The 13138-nt window shown below is 48.3% G+C and overlaps 1 protein-coding gene across 1 annotated transcript in view; it reads left to right on the forward strand.

Annotated features, from left to right (window-relative positions):
• The window catches only part of nfia (nuclear factor I/A), a 285399-nt gene that overhangs the window by 242611 nt on the left and 29650 nt on the right, over positions 1–13138 (forward strand). Inside the window, 1 exon segment of the mRNA XM_039767230.1 lies at positions 1840–1968. Within this exon segment, the coding sequence (XP_039623164.1) occupies positions 1840–1968 (129 nt within the window).

Here is a 13138-nt window from a genome sequence, read left to right on the forward strand (position 1 = left end):
CTTACACATCTGCCGTCGTAAATGTGTGATGTCCGGGCATCCCGTGTCAGTCACGAGACCGACATGAGCACAGCGCCACACAAACAGGAAAAAAAGGACGCCATTGAGCCCTAGGAAGTTTGAACTGCTGTAATGAAACACAATATAGTAATAATAATAATGATGATGGCGCATTACACAACGGGGTCCTTAGCTACGTGTGAAACCAAGCTGTCAGATGTCTAATGATGATGACGATGATAATAATAATAATGTTGGTAAAGCGCATTTCAGTGCCGCTCAGTTGTGCTTTACGCCGCCAATTACCACCAAAATATATGGAGAGGAAACCCGACAATCAGTGAAGGCCAAGCGGGCAGTGAAGCAGGGCACATGCAGAACGGGGAGCAGCAAATGAAGGCACCCGCTGGGCTCATCGCTGTGATGGCGACGGGCACACAGCAGAAGGGCAGAGGACAACAACACAAAAACGAAAGCTGGCTGACCCTCAGATTTTAGGGGTATCGGGGCAGAATTTTAAGAGCCAGGTGTCCTTCCTGATGCCAACCTTCTGTAGTCACCATTTATGACATGCAGTAGGGACGGTGAAGTTATTTTTGCTCCTGGACCCAGGGTGAGATAGAAATATATTTTTACATTTTATATACAAACATTTAGCCTCTCTCTGCCAGTTTGATGACCATTTTCGGGGTACAGTATTAGGGCAGACTGATGCCAGGTCATTGGGTGAAACTCGTGTATATCCAGTCAGTCACTTTGGCAGTGTTCACCCAGGTTGTCCAGCTGCCTCCCAATATGGGGATACCAGAGCAGCTGGATGCCAACCTCCTTAACTGCCTTTCCTGACACCCAAGAAGGGCAGTGTCCCGGGTGCAACATCCAAATATATACACCTACATATATCAGAATATACTGACACACCCACACATGTATTTCACACGTCATATGCATCTCACTCAGGTTGGCAAGCTGATCCAAGCAGCCGTTTTTAATTGCCTGGTGTCCTTCCTGATGCCAGCCTCCTTACAGCCCTCAAGAGGGACGGTGCCCTTATTCTAGCGACAGGTCACAGAGTTAATGGAGGCCTTCGGGTTAGCAGGACCACCTAAGACGTCTGAAGATGCCGGCTCCACTCGTTGGTAGAGTGGCACACTCGGGCACACAGGCCAATAACGTACATTCAAGTTGGTACTCGTTGAGAAGGCCTGGCGCAGACTTTCCGTTGAAGAGTTTGGAATATCGGCGGAGAGCTCATGCCCTGCGGGCCACGAGGGAGGCACCAGGCATTAGGCGGCACTTGCACGTCACTCCTTCATGCCATTTAATCAGCACCGCTTATCTCCTTGTTTCCTTGAAGGTCTTTTTCATTCATTTCTTTTTATTGCCTGCGTATTTTGCCTGTGCTGCTCGAGGGGCCTGTCCGAGTGCCCAGAATTGAACTGCTTGGGGCTCGAGAGTCTTTCACAACAGCATCGCGCCAATCCCATCCGTGGTCGTCAGGTGTGATCACAGAAATGATGAAGTCGGAGCACACGTGTACAGGACATGGCCTTTAATGTCCAATCTAAACGTCTGCACACAATACGAGGAGCTCACTGGAAAGACGCTCTCACTTTCCTCTCTGCGTCCCCCGTGAAACAGCAAGGCGTGACAGACGTCTGGACGGCTGTAGGTTTTCGTTTTCAGACCACAGATCGAACCTCGAGGTCCTTGAACTCCCTTCACTCTAACCCTGCTGATGTCCTCCTCCCTCTTTCCACCTCCCCATCCCTTTCACATTGCACATCCTGTTTCATGACCTTGCATTATTAAATTGCACTTATCAATCATTCTTGCCAGGGATGCCATCGCCTACTACATTAAAGAAGTCAGAGAAGTCTGGTTTCAGCAGTCCCACGTCTTCGCAGACCACCTCCCCTCGAACGGCATTTACACACCATCATCGGCCTGTCATTACAGGACCCAGAGGTGAGGCCTTCCCTGACGGTCCCCGGGCACCGCTGCTGTAGTAGCCAGCCTCCCCTCCCTCTTCCTGTCTCCTTCCTCTGGTCAGGGTGGTCCCTTACCTGTGCTCGGACGCTGAGGGGTAAATGTGCCGTTTTGTCCTGTCGCCGTCCATTTCTGTGTCCAGCAAGGGTCCGGGGGCCACTGACTGATGTTGTTTGGGGGTGAAAGTTAGCTATGCCAGCGAATACTTGGGAGCTGCAGAGTTGGCTGGGTGGAGAAGGACGGGAGAGGCGATGTGTCAGATGTCAAGGTGTTCTGGCATATCGATACCTTTGGAATGTCCGTGTGAGGTGACGGGAAATGTGACGGATGTGGCGGCCTTCTCATCGGGAGGTCGTTATAGGCGGCCTCATCGTTGCACGTCCGCGTCAGGTTCCTGCACTTTTGGTGAGAGCCGAATCCCCTGTTAAGGTGTCCTCAGCTCATCTTAGTGGCCAGAGCAAAGTCTGGGAAGATGGCAGGGCTGAATTTCTGTGCTGGCCTCTGGCCGTACGTTGGCATGTTGGCCCCGAAGACTGGCATGGCAGCCTAACTGGAAACTCTAAAGCGGCCCAGTGGGAATGTTGTGTGTTGTGGACCAGAGTCCTAGGCACAGCTGCCATTTTCTGGGCCCAGTAGGTTGTCCAGTTTCTGTGTCCCACAGCATAGCATCCCACTAAAGTCAAAAACTTCTTCTATTTCCATGCCGCCTGTGGTGAGCACTTCTGGGGTCCTGGATGATGTCATCAGTGTCTGGAGTCTGTAGTGGCACCAGGTGGTCCTGCATGTTCCCCTCACTGTAGGTGTGTGCCTGAGAGCACCAAAAATGGCTGTTGAAGGCCCTTGTGAGGCCACAGCACATGACCCTCTAGTTGCCCTCCTGCCATGATGGAAGCCCCAACAATTGATCAATTGTTAGCCAGATTATCTTTACACCAATAATCAATCGCTTTATATTCAAATACCACCATTCAAGCCAAATGGGGCAGTGCCCTTCTTGGGTAGGCAGCTGGTATCGGGGCACACCAAGGTCAGTGACTCCACGTTGGCCATGTGAGATTTTTAGTTGTTCACCGATCGCAACTCCAGCTGGTTTGTGAGTTGCTCTCAGTGCCCTCCACACTCATTTACCCTCTTAAATTGGTCCTGGGGCCCTTTGTGATGCCACCTTCCTTAGTGCCTTTATCCTAATCCCAGGTCACAGCGGTAAAAATCACATCATATGTAAAGTGAATCGGATGAAGCAGTTTACAGACGCTGCAAAGACCCTAAAGACTCCCAAACTGTGGCGGGTGCCAAATGAGATGAAGGACCCCTTATACCTTCACCTAATGCCTCCCCACCTGCCCAGGACAGCACTTTGAAGTGCACTGTACACAGCTGTGAAAAAGTAAGTGCACCCCATGCCATGTTAATATGTGCACCTGTCAAGATGTGATCTTCGTTGAAGACTTTGTATCTTTATGTAAAGCTGATGTGACTAAAATAAACGATGAAAACAACGAGAAACAATCAGAGACGCCGGAGAAAGTAAGGAGCTAATAGCTGGCATTGCACTCTCAGCTCTGCAGCAGGCTCTTAGGGTCATGCAGTGGTGTGGTGGGCCCGTTTCAGATCCCCTACAGCATCTCAATGAGGTTCAGATCTGGACTTTGGCCTGGCCATTCCAGAGGCCTCCATTTCTTTCTTTCTTTCTTTCTTTTCTGCCATTCCTTGGTGGGTTTACTGACATGTACAAGGTCAACATGGTCTCATGTTGCAATGTCCACTTTCAGTTGCGAGGTGGTCTCAAGTACCCTCTGGTACAATGAAGAATTTCTGGTGGATTCTAAGATGATGAGCTGCCCGACCCCAAACCAGACCCTCTCCAGGTTGAAGGCTGCCTTTGGTTTTCTTCTGGTGCCATGTCTCTGTTTGGCACAGGTGTTGACGAGTTCTTTCCCCCTGGCACACCTCCCACGTAGATCTCACTTGTGCAGCCTCTTTCTAATGGTAACGGCGTGCACTATGATATCAGCGGTGGCAAGAGCTACCTGGAGGTCCCATGATGAAATTCTGGGCTTTCCAGAGACTTCTTTCAGCATCTTGCATTCTGCTGTCACGCTGGAGCGCCCCTGGCCTGGACAAGATGGCAGTTGTTTGAAAGCTTCTGCACTTGTAGACGATCTTCCTGACAGTGGAGTGGTTGATGTTTGGAGATCTTCTTTTTATTTCCCTTTCCAGACTCCTTGGCGCCCAGAAGGTTTCTCTGTGAAGGCCTCAGAGAGCTCTTCCGATCTCGGCCTGGTGTAAGAGCACACTTAACGTCTGCAGCTCCTCCAAGATCCCCCCTAATGAGGTTCTGATCGTTTGCACCTGAATCTAATTTGAGGTTTTTGAGGTAGCGATAAATGGAGGACTGGACTTTCTTTTTCCATATGTGCGCTTTGCATTCCTGTTTCTTTAAATTACTCAATGGAGTATAAAATGGAAAGGCGGCCTAATGGCTGTTGTATTACATCACCTTTACTGCACATGAAGACCCTGTTTAAATGAAGATCAAGTCTTGAGATGTCCACATATGTTTAAACGAAACTGTAATTACCGCCTGTGTGATTCACATTTTCCAGTTTTCTGTTTTCTCCCTTACTGACTCAACCACAGTAAACGGGAGAAGAAACGCAAATTCACAAGAAAAAGAGTTGGGGTGCCATGACGGAAACCCCTTTCTAAACGATGGCTGTAGCTAGGGGTCCATAAAGACCCCGTCGGAAACGTCGATATACAAATGTGAAGTAAGACGAGCCGTGGTGGCTCAGCATCTGGATTCATCGGGTACTTTTCAAAAGGTAGGTAAAGTGGCAGAGGTGGACCAATAGGGAGGAAGCGGGCAGATGTGTGAACCCCCTGGTCTTTATGACAGTTGTTCAGTCCCGGTGGGCCCTTTGAATAAGCACACCTTGGACCCTCGGCTCACTTTACATTGATGTGTGTGTGTATATACTGTATATATATATATATATATATATATATATATATACACCTATACTGGACATATACTGGCTGTGCCACCCATTGAAATGGAGGTAATCACCGTGAACCTCAGCCTTAATATCTGGGATGTACTTTGTAATTTATGCTGTAATAAACTGCATTGCATTGGTCATTCCAAGAGGTGGCACATCACCAATATTTGTAATAATACGATACCCCACTGCAAATGTTTGTGATTCACCATCTGTTGGGATGGCAGAGGCACACAGACACTTGTCCTTTGATGGAGGCCGAATGTTTTTTGTTTGCTCAAGAGCCACCCCCGGGCCCAAAAGACCACCACAGAACTGAAAGTAACAACAGGAAAGGGTGAATCGATAGAGAGAGGGCAAAGAAGGTGGGCAACAGAAACCTACGCCTTCTGGGCCGAACTGAACAAAGGAAGCCCCTGATCAGCTGAGGTCCGCCACCCTAATCCCCTTGATGATTTGAAACCTTCCTCGGCCTTTCCTCTTTGGTCACTCTCCATGGCCCTGAATCAGACTGGCATGGGTACCCCGTGTTCACCGCTCTTAGCAATGGGAGGCTGTAAGGTGGTGGGGTGAAGCCTCCTCCTCCTCCTCACCCGTCCTGACATTGCTCACCCTGCTTAGTCCCTTCTGCCTTATCGTTGACCAGGTCTTCTGCCAACTGACACACACAGGGACGGACCTTGTGACGTTCAAATCAAATGCCGTCACCTGGCGTCATGAGGGAAAAACAAAACTTAATTCACTTTAAGCCAAATTTGGTATTACAAACGTGATTAAAGCCTCCCATGAAAATATTAACAATCCATATTGTTAGAAATGAAAACGAGAGCCAACAATAACAGCGGAATACTCTGGAATGCCAAGGAGCAAAGCGCTGACCTAAAGGAAAGATGGCTAAAGTCTCGTGACTAAGAACGACACATTTAAATATTAAGTGCTCTGGAAAGACTTACAGTCTTACAACTACGAAACGACGAACTACGAATAAAAGTGTGAATATTGAAAAAGAATCAAACAGAAACTTGATCAGAAAACCAAATAGTCATAGCAGAATATTCTAGAGCGTAGACTGTGGCCGGTGTTTATCGAATTGCTAAATTCCCATAACTAAGAAACGAATGTAAAACGTAAAGAAATTAATAATAAGGATGAAAACTAAACCCACAAATCTGTGGCAGTGATGGCAGAATGTCCTAAAATTCCAACGACCAGCGTTGCACATTGGCACAGACGGCCAGTTGCTGAGCGGCAAAGTCTCACAGCTAAGAGACATCACAAGAACTAAAATGCCTTCAAAGTGGGCACTTGTGAATGGCACAGCCAAGCGGGCGCTAGCGCCGCGGACGGTGAACACTCTGACCTGACGGGGTTAAGGGTTAAAGTACAAACATAATGCGAAGGAGACAGTAAGGATCACAGCGTCTCACAACCTCAGAAGGACCAGCCGCTGGACTGTGGCGCCACACACAAGGAAACCAAAAAGGAGTAAATTGGATAAGAACTCCTAGAGCCAAACTATAAAGAAAATTAGCAGCCCTAAAGCTTCGACCCAATAAGAAACCATAAATCTATTAAAGCCAGAAAATATGTAACAAACGCCAGTTGCTGCGCTCGTAAAATAAATTGCAGATCATTTACCATTTTGCTATAAAGACAGGAGCCCAACTCAGGAAATCGAGTGCCCCCTTTGAAAGATTCGACAGCTGAAGATCTGGTGGATTCTGTGATCTGCGGCTCGGCTCCGCTCCTCGTAGGCTGTATAACCTGCAGCCTGTAATCTCCTCAACTGCTCTTCCTTCTGTAAAGGACCCATGATGGACCCGGTGGCTTAAGCACCCGAGCGCCCAGTCCCTTTGTAGACTCTCTACACACACTGAGACAGCCGCACCCGCCGCTATGATGGCGACAGGAAGAAGCAAAAGTGAATACGCCAAATAAACGGGCCTGTGAGCAGCAGTTCACCTGAGATGTCACTGACGAGTATTTATACAAATCAGGACATCGACACAGACGGAGCTGACCGTGAGCACCGGGCATTCTGGTAACCTGCACACCAGTCCACATGGACGCTGAGGGAACTGGGAGTTTAACGGATAAATAGGAGCACACATAGAGTCGGACCAGGATGTTGTGTTCGCCTTCTGAGTTTGCCTCCCACGCCATACGAACAGTTAAACCAGTCGATGGGACCGCACACTACACGGCACCCCAAAGGATTCCAGGCACCTCCTCTGCCACGTTCCTCCATTGACGTTAAGGTTCCCAGCTTTATGGACCATCATCTGGTTTGGGGCTTCCTACATTCTACTCGTGGCTGCTTGTTTTTACCTTATCAGTCCGACATTCCCTTCTGGTTTTCTCCTTGTCCTTTCTTCATGTGTCCAATGGTTTTCTTCCATTTAATTTGGTGTCCTCTCATGGTGCTGTTTTGATTGGACTCCTTTTGTGGGCCCTTCATTTAATCTATCTATCTATCTATCTATCTATCTATCATATAGCGCCTTTCATATCTATCTATCTATCATATAGCGCCTTTCATATCTATCTATCTATTATATAGTGCCTTTTACTCTATCTTTTATATAGCGCCTTTCACTCTATCTTTTATATAGCGCCTTTCAGTCTGTCTATCTATCTATCTATCTATTATATAGTACCTTTCACTCTCTATCTTTAATATGGTGCCTTTCACTCTATCTATCTATCTATCTATCTATCTATCTATTATATAGTGCCTTTCACATCTATCTATCTATCTATCTATCTATCTATCTATCTGTCTATCTATCTATCTATCTATCTATCTATCTGTCTACCTATCTTTTATACAGTGCCTTTCACTCTATCTATCTTTTATATAGTGCCTTGCACTCTATCTATCTATCTATCTATCTATTGTGATCTTTGACCCGGACACAGACAGACAGACATCATATTTTCACCCAACACACCGTTTATTGTACAACTATTTACAAAAGTCACGTGCTCACAAAACCCCAGTGCTTCCAGCACCGATTCCCCAAAGTCCAGGCTCACAGTCTTTTGTGCCTTTCTCCAGGCCGCCTCCAGTCCTCACTCCAGCTCTGTCTACTACCACCCGACATCCACTGCTGACTGGAGGGAGGCGGCCCCTTTTATAGGAACCCGGATGGGCTCCAGCTGCTTTCCGGCAATCTCCCGCGGACACACCCCCGTGTGGCGGAAGTGCCGGGCTCCTGGGATAATCAGGCACTGGGGCGCCGCCTGGCGGTGGCCACGGGTCCCTACAGGGCTGGGCTTCCAAGCCCTCTACCCGAGGCCTCCAGTTTAACCAGGACGAACGCCCCCTCTCGGTCTGGAGGAGGCACAAGCCCTCCTCTGGTCCTCCTGGGCGTCCTGGCTGGGGACCACACTATCTATTATATAGTGCCTTTCACTCTATCTATCTTTTATATAGTGTCTTTCACTCTATCTATTTATTATATAGTGCCTTTCACTCTATCTATCTATCTCTCTATCTATCTATCTATCTATCTATTATATAGTGCATTTCACTCTATCTATCTATCTATTATATAGTGCATTTCACTCTATCTATCTTTTATATAGCGCCTTTCACTCTATCTATCTGTCCTAGCTATCTATCTATCTGTCTACCTATCTTTTATATAGTGCCTTTCACTCTATCTATTATATAGTGCCTTTCACTATCTATCTATTATATAGTGCCTTTCACTCTATCTATCTTTTATATAGTGCATTTCACTCTATCTATCTATCTATCTATCTATCTATCTATCTATCTATCTATCTTTTATATAGTGCCTTTCATTTCGATCTACCTCTTGTTGTTCCAGTTTGTCTCACGCCTCAGCTGCTTTGTCTTTCTTGATATTTACGCCTTTCCTCCTTTTCTCCCCTGACTTTGCACTCGGTGCCACAGTCAGCCCTCACCAGCGGTGTTGGAGGCTCCGTTGATGACGTGACCGACATATTAACTGCTGGCACTGACTCCGTGCCCCCTGATGTTGCCATTTCTTGAACCGTGCCGTTCTTCTGAAGTTGCTTGTGTGTCCCTGATGTTCCCCTCTCCTCTCTGGTGTCCTTTGAGGTTTTAACTCTTCACAAGGCCTGCCTTTAATTCCCTCACTTTACAAGTCCTCCTCTTCCTCTTTGGCTCCACTCACCTGGCCAGGATAACGCAGGTGGCTCGTCTCTAAGCTCTCCTCCATCCTCATCGCTTTGTCATTCCCTCACACAGGTTCCTTATTGTGTCCATAAGAACTCATTCTGCTTTGAAGTCACTTCAGTGTTGTTTGTACGGCACATCCTGACTCCCCGATACGAGAAGAGCCCACCTTTGATGTACTCTTCAGCTCATCCTGATGTCTGGTTATGCAAGGCGTCTGTCTGTTTGTGTTCCCGTGGACCATATTTTGTGCAGGACATGACACCCTTATGAGGAAGAGGGAACCAAGAGGCGTCTCCCGCCACCATGGGCTGAAGGACTTGAAGCTGTGCAGGCCATATTGACCCCCAATAGGATAGGAGGGGTTTCCAAAACGTCTTAAAATGGGATCAGTAATATCGAGTGTCATTTTCTGCCATTTCGAGGTTGCTGATCATATTTTTGATGTTTTGGTCCAAGCCTTATAGAATTTCAAGCTAAGCATGTGGGGTCTCGTTTCAGACGCCGTATTTCAAGGCCACTGACTGCAGTGTGATTTTTGATCCTTTACTTGCCCTCCTTGGACCTTTATCAGAGGGGGACAAATGACACATTTCTGTTGCCATTCAGGATATTTAGAAGTGAAGCCCATATTTTAATATAATTTTAATATTTCAAATATCTGATGCAGCTCCTCCTCTTGATTCTGTACTTCCACCTCCTGAAGTTAAGGCTTACGTTTCTTATGAGCAGGGTGGCTTGAGCCAGCGCAGAGTTTATTTCCATCCTGGGGAGTGGCACACTGATCCTGCGGTTGGCATTGCTGCCTTTAGGGACCTGGGTGCAATTCCCTGCCCCTTGTGTCCATGTGACCTTCCCTTCATTGTATCTCTCTCTGCGTGGCAACTCAAATGTGGCATCCATGTGGTGTCCACCTCGGTTACACTCGTAAAACAATGACGGACACTAAGGATTCCTTTGGGAATGACTGGATTTCCGTTTCTTCTGCCTATGGTTTGTACACTTTGAGCGAGGAGCGGTGGTCTCAGCTCTCACACCGCCGATACGGAGCCAAGCACTACGCGGCCCAAGAGAAGTCATGGAATGGCCTTTGCCATGCAGGAGCCACCGGACTGGGCCAGCGTGGTGTGGGACAGAATGCTGTGTCCTCCTGTCTGGCACAATCAGTCTGTCCGGAGCTGGGTGGGTCCAGCGGGCACCCCCTGTGTGTTCAGGTGTCTCTTATAAAGTGCCTTTTACCCCTCTGTTGAAGTAAGGGGCTACTTTCTGAATCCGTCTGGCTGTGAATTCCTGCACTGTATTTAGTGCCTTCCACCGCTCCTTGTTATAAAGAGCCTGTTTTATGGCCTCGCCTGTCACTTCCGCTGTTATATAGTGCCTTTCACATCCCATCTGTGCTATACGTAGAGCCTTTCGCCCCCAAGATGAGGTAGACAGTCCTGGCAGGGCACAGCCTCGTGTCCCCAGCCTGGCATGTGCCACTTTGTATTTCACAGCGAGTGCTGCAGGTGGAGACCAGTAGTGCCCGTCTATCAAAGGCCCGCCCACTTTGTACCCGGGGGTTTTCCTTTACTTGTTTATTTTTGATTCCTCCTTGCACGGCTCACTTGTTATTTGTTTTAAGACAGAAGACAAAGAACTTTTTAGAAAATGCGAGTCGACGCTGCCGTCCGGTTTGTTATTACTGTAAATACCGAGTCCGGAGCGCCGCCCGAGAGCCCGTCGTTGGCAGCCACCTTTTATTGACAGAGCCATAAATCACCGGAAAGTTAAGTGAATTACTGCAGCATGGAGCTGTGGCTTTAACAATGTTTATGTAGTATCAGCTTCCCATCTCCCCGAAAGAAAAGAAAACAGCGAGACTGGAAATGGGAGCGCCGGCTTATTAACTCCGCGGCCATATATCAGAGCCTAAGGAGACCGGCTGGTGGGACGTTGGGCTAATTGGCGGTTAGTGCCATCCAGAGTGCCATCGCTGGCACAAGCAGGGGTCGAGAGGTGGGCAGTTGCGGGACACGAGAGAGCCCAAACCCTTTGGTCTTTTGATTTGTCCTGTCCCATCCACACCTGCCCCAATTCCAGCCCCCTTCTTCTTATCAGCACTAGGGGTGCCCGTGCCCCAGCCGAACACAATGCGTGCAGCCCACTGAGGGGCCTCCGCTGCTCTCCACTCCTAGTTGACTCGCCTGCCCTGTCAGCACTAGGGGGCGCCTCTCTGCCCCTCTCAACACGATTTCTGAGGGAGCCTCGGCCAGGCCCAGTGGTCCGGATGCTGGCTTTGCACACCTGCCAGCCCCATTTATCTCCTGTCGGCACTAGGGGGCGCTCTCCTTTTGACCCTGTGCAGCTTTTTCATTTACTGCGCCCCCCCCCCAAAGACCCCTGAAGCTGCGCAGCTTGATGGATGTGTGTTTTACTCACTTGTCCCTCCACAGTTCAGTCCCTCGATTTGTATTTTGTTTTGCGCCTGACTCTTTCGGCCCCCTTCTCACGCACTTTGTGGGCCATTTCATCCCCCCTGCCCACCCGCAGTCACTTTGTGCTCGTCTCTGTCTGCTGCAATCCTCCCAGTCTGTGCACCTGAGAATTTAAACAGAATTGGGGGGCTTGTCCAGCCCGCCCTGGAGGTTCATCTTTCTCTGTGTTGAACACACGCACAAATGTGTAAATATTAGTAATATGCACAGAGAAATCAGCGTCATGTGACAAGCCCCCCAGTTACTGCAAGTCTTCAGTCACCACCACAGAGACCCCCTAATCATCGTGCCCAATAGAAATGGCACAGTTAGTTGTCTGCCTTCAGGTCACTGCTAAGTCACCCACGTCCTGTCCTGCTAGGGGACTCAGAAACCCACCAAACTAATAAGTCAGCACTCAAAGTGACCTGACAACATTGGGGGTCCGCTCCTCCGCGCCACTCCTCCTCTGACCCTCACTTGAGGTTATGAGCCACCGCAGACACTGAAGTAGCAAATGAACGGGAGCCATGCATTGGTCTGCGCTACCTGCAGACCACCGACACGGCAGTTGACGACCTGAGGGTGACATGGAGGTGTTACTAGACCGACAGAAGGAACAAACAGATGACGTGTGAAAGGCGCTATATCATAGGGAGAGACGGATAAATAAAGATGAAACACGCTAGACAATATAGAGGTGGAAAAAGTGCTACATAATGAGCAGGGCAAAGGCGCTATATAGTATGTACATGGCTGAGTAGAGAATGTGTGCTAGGAAATACAGAGAGCGAGAGAGATAGAAAGGCACTATATAACAGATGTGAAAGGCACTATATGATCGATTTCAAAGTGAATCTACAGGCGCTATATAGCAGATAGCTAGCCAGACATATGAAAAGCGCCGCGTGATAAATGCACCAAGTGATGGAAAGCATTCTATGAATAACAGAAATAATCAACAGGCAGAACCTGGATGTGGCGTTGACTTTGTTGAAGAATGAACTAAAGAATCAAAGCGCATGGCGGGCAGCACACAATGAATGCTTCTGAAAGGTGCTGTGTGATACGAGACAGAGAGAAGGTCCTTTAGTAATAAATATGAAAGGCACTATAAATTGGGGAGTAAGGCGCTGTGCAAAGAAAGGGTGCGACTGAAAGGCCCTCTACGCCGGCGTGACAGACGCTATATAAGATCGCTACGGCCGTTGGCTTCAGTAAACTGTAAAAGTGGTCCATCTCTCAATTACCTGATCGATTCCTTGAAGCTTTTCAATGAGTTATTAATTGATCTGCTCGACTCGCAGTCGCTTTATTCTTCTCATAACGATGTGAGGGACCCCTTTGATGTGAAGCTGCCTGCTTCCCTCCTCCTCCTTTGCCATTCCCGGCTCCCACTTTAATAATGAAGTGAACATCAGCCTGCCCCCTGCTGGCACGATGCGGGATGGCAGGTTTCCTTTTCTCGCACTGCGGCTTGCCATCGTGAGGCTGACGTGATGTTTCCTCTACTAAAGTTAGTG

The sequence above is a fragment of the Polypterus senegalus genome, chromosome 10 (assembly GCF_016835505.1).
Source record: "Polypterus senegalus isolate Bchr_013 chromosome 10, ASM1683550v1, whole genome shotgun sequence".
NCBI classification, from domain to species: Eukaryota; Metazoa; Chordata; class Cladistia; order Polypteriformes; family Polypteridae; genus Polypterus; species Polypterus senegalus.